This window comes from Echinops telfairi, unplaced genomic scaffold (assembly GCF_000313985.2).
Source record: "Echinops telfairi isolate 266 unplaced genomic scaffold, ASM31398v2 ScPeMD7_14;HRSCAF=57, whole genome shotgun sequence".
Taxonomy (NCBI): Eukaryota; Metazoa; Chordata; class Mammalia; order Afrosoricida; family Tenrecidae; genus Echinops; species Echinops telfairi.
The window spans coordinates 6,608,557-6,614,112 of NW_022103911.1; the positions used below are offsets into that span (position 1 = coordinate 6,608,557).

The 5,556-nt window shown below is 34.3% G+C and overlaps 1 protein-coding gene across 1 annotated transcript in view; it reads left to right on the forward strand.

Moving 5' to 3' along the window:
* Window positions 1-5,556, forward strand: part of HSPA4L (heat shock protein family A (Hsp70) member 4 like) — a 49,204-nt gene that overhangs the window by 23,938 nt on the left and 19,710 nt on the right. The window contains exons 8-11 of the mRNA XM_045287395.1: window positions 115-266; window positions 1,268-1,374; window positions 2,996-3,129; window positions 4,117-4,316. Of these exons, the coding sequence (XP_045143330.1) occupies window positions 115-266; window positions 1,268-1,374; window positions 2,996-3,129; window positions 4,117-4,316 (593 nt within the window). The remainder of the gene's footprint in view (window positions 1-114; window positions 267-1,267; window positions 1,375-2,995; window positions 3,130-4,116; window positions 4,317-5,556) is intronic.

The following is a 5,556-nucleotide window of genomic DNA, read 5'->3' on the forward strand; positions in this document are numbered from 1 at the left end:
TCCTGCATACTCCGTCCTGCATGATCCACCTTTTAAAAAAAGATTTTAAAACCTACTGTTCACACTTTAATACAGATGATTTTATCTTCCTCAATTATAAACACTTTTTTCTAGGCTTGCAACGTGAAGATATAAGTAGTATAGAAATTGTAGGAGGAGCAACACGAATTCCTGCAGTGAAAGAACAAATCACTAAATTTTTTCATAAAGACATAAGTACCACATTAAATGCTGATGAAGCTGTTGCAAGAGGATGTGCATTACAGGTATGATTATGGTTATCATTGTTTTTAGAATGGTTATCATTGTTTTTAGAATGTATACTTTTCAAAAAATAGGGTGATAGGTCAACTGCAGAAACCACACCAAACCCGTTCTCTTCCATTCTAACTCATGCTGTTAGTTCCTGTGTCAGGTGTCATTAAGTCAGTTAGGAGTCAATGACCCTGGGTACACCAGACTGAAACCCTGCCTCGTCCTATACCATCCTCGCAGTTGTTATATTTGAGCCCACTGTTGCATCCACTGTATCATCACTCTGTCTTGTTGAGGGCTTTCTTTAATTTCTTTCCCCACTGACCCTCCTACTCATAGGAATTTTTTTTTCATAGGAATTTTTAAAATATTTTCTCTCTCAACTTCCTATAAATTGAAGTGATTTCTGATATATGTTATATCTTTCCAGTTTCTAATTTTTAATTATGATAGGACTACTAATCTGTAACTACACTGAAAGGGCAATTTTTTTTTAATGAATTTGACAGTTCCCAAACACACAACATTCCTCTAGTTCTTTGATGTTTCTATACTGAAAGGGCAATTTTTTTTTAATGAATTTGACAGTTCCCAAACACAACATTCCTGTAGTTCTTTAATGTTTCCTCCCCCCACTATCATGGCCCCGGTTAGACCTCACAAATCCTGTAAGACCAGCATTTGTACATTGGAATAAAGAGGGAACTGATGACAAGGGGCTCAAGTAGAACATGTTTTGAAAGTGATTATCGCAGCATCTGTACAAGTTCACTTGATGTAATTGATTTATAGATTATTCTAATATCTGTAAGAGCCCTCAATAAAATGATCAATAAAAAATAAAATTTATTTGAAATTTAAAATAATTGCTTAATTTTGGTTGTTATAGAAGTGTTCTGACCCTTGTTAATTTTTTTAATTTAGCAATTTTTATTTAAGGATTTCATTAACAGTGTAGAGCATGATTTGTATTTGTTGATATAAATGCAATAATACATCTCTTTATTTTCAGTGTGCAATTCTTTCACCAGCATTTAAAGTGCGTGAATTTTCCATAACTGACCTTAGTCCTTACTCAATCACACTGAGGTGGAAGACCTCTTTTGAAGATGGAACTGGGTAAGTTTACTTCTCAAGCTTTGATTAGAGCTCTTCATAAATCCTTAACCAATTGAATCTACTTTTCTAAATTCGGAGAATTTACTGCATATACTTGAGTATAAGCTGACCCGACTATCAGCCGAGGCACCTAATTTTACCATAAAAACTGCATTAAAAATGTGCTGAAAAACTCGGCTATACATGAGTATATACAGTATACTTCTCAAAATTCTCAGAAACACTATTTTTTAAAAATGAGGATATAGAAATGATGCTTAATAATTTGTAAACCATAATGAGCATATTTCAAATGAAAACTGGAAATATACAAACCTTAAGATTTGCCTTTGTCAATCCCCAACTCCTTTAGTTAGGTATGAATCTTTTCACCTTTGTAATACATGTGTAAGATCATCTGTATATTTCCAGATATACACTTAGACTTGGTTTTTCAATATATTCTGTGTATTCTGTCCATGTCAGCAGTTGTATGTATTGTAATGTAACCAATGTACTAGTAAGTCATAATTTAGCTATTATAAACCGTGCTATTAGGAATATCCCAGTGTGCATATCTATATCAATTATACTCCTATTAGCAATGTAAGCAAATGAATATAAACTTATGACATTGTCCCCTGTTCTGTGTTTGTTTTTAAAAAATCCCCATTTGGAATTAACACACACAAGTCCCTAAGGATTGTCAATGATGCCTTCTCGTGGCCACACCCTCGGTGTTGGGTAGACTTCTTCATAGGGTTTTCATGGCAGATCACCAGTCTTTCAGCTAGTAGTTGAGTACTTTAACTGGTTCTGTCCCCAACGGGATCCACCATCTAGAGCAGTGGTTCTCAACCTTCCTAATGCCGCCACCCTTTAATACAGTTCCTCTTGTTGTGGTGACCCCAACCATAAGATTGTTGTCATTGCTACTTCATCACTGTCATTTTGCTACTGTTATGAATCCTGCAACCCCTGTGAAAGGGTGATTCGACCCCACCCCCCCACCGCCGCCCAAAGGGGTCGCGACCCACAGGTTGAGAACCACTGATCTAGAGCTAGAGGCTCACAATGCTTGTAATACACTAAATTGATTCTGGAGAGCAAATGTGCACAGAGTGCAGGCATACAAATAAGGAAGCAAATGGGGTTAAGTGTTTCACAGACAAATCTAGATATAAGCAGATCTTGTATACACGTTTCTTGTTTCTTGTTATTTTTGTACTTTTCAACACATTGAAATATATTTCCAAATAAAAGTTTGTTTAAGGGAACAAGAGGGAAAAAGGGAAGACTCGTAATATGACATATATTTTTATAGGTAATGAATAGGATTTGGCCCTCAGGAGCAACAAAATAATTCCTACATGAAATAAGAGACTAAGATGTACCTATTCTTAGGTAATTTGTTTCCGCATTTAGTTGTATTGAATTGTCTGTTACACTGATAAATAACCTGAAATCATCTTTCAGCCTTTGGTCTGTCAGAATGAATGTTTATAGCAAAAGAAATAATTTTATCTTTACATTGTTTTAACAAATATTACTTTATTAAATAAGAATGAGAGAGTCTCTATATTTAGGCTCATAAGTAACTTTTAATTTTTCTTAAATGAGAGTTTTCCCCACTTCATTTTAGGGAATGTGAAGTATTCACTAAGAATCATCCTGCCCCATTCTCAAAAGTCATCACTTTCCACAAGAAGGAACCATTTGAACTAGAAGCATTTTATACCAATTCACATGAAGTGCCTTATCCTGATCCAAGAATTGGTAAGAAAATATGAGGGAGCTGCAAAATGTTTCTGAAGAAATGGAAAATCATGAAAATTTTCCGCTAATTTTGTGAAGCTGCTTCCAACTTTACATCAATGTTGGAATCAAGGAAACAATTATATTGACATCTCAGCTGTGCTAACAGTATTTTTAAAATATTTTCATTCTTATTTTAAAATTTACATATTTTAGTCTTCAGAATTAATTTTAATTTATTCTCACTCTATCTTAAAATACTATGTGATTGACCTGAAAGATTTGTGTGTGGTTACTTTGTAAGGAAAAACTGTCTAGTAAAAATTTTGAATTAATGGTGCTAGGATAGCTGTATATTTTAATTATAAGATTATATTCACTAGAACCAACTTGAATGAGTATCATTTAATTAATAAGAACTGAGAATAATTGATTATACATATCATCCATTTTAATTGAGTTTAATTAATTTTAAATAATATAAGTTAAACTGATATAACAGCATTTATATATGTTTATGATTTTATTTTAAAGAAATAAAATAGTTTCATAAAGTGAAAAATTGGTATGCTACATACAGGTATTGATGACTGCTGGATAACTTAAAATTTTGCTACCTTACTAGCTATAAGATAATGCCCCTTTGGGTTTCACACAGAAATTGAATATTTTATTTTGGTTTTAAGAGTAAAAATGTTGTAAGATTTTTTAAAGCTATTTCCTTTGAGTCAGATTGTCCTTGGTCAAAATTCCAACTATTTTGTTCTCTAGCATTGGTGACTTTTGGGTAAAATTACTTAACTTTTCAGAGTCTCCATCAGCATTTCTGAAGTATTGTTTTAAATGGTAACTTAGTTAATCTGAGGGCAGTGCCTGGCCCTGGATGTAGCCAAACAGTTGTGGTTATTTTCCCAGTGCCTGAAACATGAGAGTGCCGTTATCGAATGAGTGCCTAGGCTGAGCCAGTGTCAGACTCGTGTGCTAATGAAAACTCTTTCCTTTTTTAAGGGAGCTTCACTATTCAGAATGTTTTTCCACAGTCTGATGGTGATAGTTCCAAAGTGAAGGTCAAAGTTCGCATTAATATCCATGGAATCTTCAGTGTGGCTAGTGCATCAGTAATTGAAAAACAAAACGTAGAAGGTGATCACAGTGATAGTCCAATGGAGACAGAAGCTTCATTTAAGAATGAATCCAAAGATGATGTGGTACGTAGCAGTCCTGTTTGGAAATTCTGTTAATATATTGTGTATTATTGTGTGTTTTGTTTTCCAACATTTTTATTGGCACATAATTAACATATCATACAATTCAATAATTCACTCATTTAATCATATCAGGAAGAATTATACAATCATTACCACATCAATTTTAGAACAACCCCCCCAATTGTTAAATCGCCTTTAAAATGAGTTGTGCAATCACATTCAGTTCCAGTGCTTACCCCTCCCACCTTAATTGTTTACTCCCAAGATCTCCTTACCCTATCATCTACTCCCCATGCTTACGTCCCCTATAAACCCTTGTATCAGTTATTTTCCCTATTCATCCACTCCTTCTGTGCTTCACAAACTGGGAAAAACCAAAGAAACAATAAAAGACAAAATTGAAATAAGGTGGTAAGGATAAAATAATAATAAAAATACAAATAATAAGAAAGAAAAGACACGCCCCCCCCAATCAATATTTTTAAAGCCAGGGGAGAAATGTTTATCATGGAACAAGTAAGAGATACTTGCACCTAGCAAAAATTCAGGTCTATGGGGGGTGGGGGGGGTGTCAACTGGCCAAGTATTGAGTTCAATCCTGCATAAACAAGATATAATACTGGTAAGACTGTTTGAGAATCTTGCCTATGGCTAGAGGGGATTTTCAGAGGCTTAATCTGACTAGATTCTCTGCAAATGGGTTTTGGGCTCCCACTGAAGTATGAATTACTATTCTGGTGAGCTACCATCAAGTAGGCCTAGACCCCCTAATCATGGTGACTCCATGCACAACTAAGTGAAACACTGCCCTGCCCTACACCATCTCTTGGATTGGTTACAGATTATACCATTGTGATCCATAGGATTTCCATTGGCTTATTTTTAGAAACTAGATTTCTAGGCCTGTTCTTCTAGTCTATTTTAAGCTAGAAGCTCGACTGTAACTTGGTCAGCATCATAGCAACAAGCAAGCCTTCACTAACAGGTAGTAGAACACAAAAGGCATAGTAACCAGGAATCAAACTTGGTTTTCCTGTGTAAAACATGAAAATTCCTACTGAACAACCAGTGCTTTGTGTATTATATACAATATCTTATATCTAGCACTTTAATAATTGAAATATTAAACTGTTTTTACTTTGAATTCAAGCTGAAGGAATTACTATACAGACCTATTTTTTTCTTTTTATAAAAGTACTAATAAATAATTATACATTAAATACTCTGTATCTTATCATAA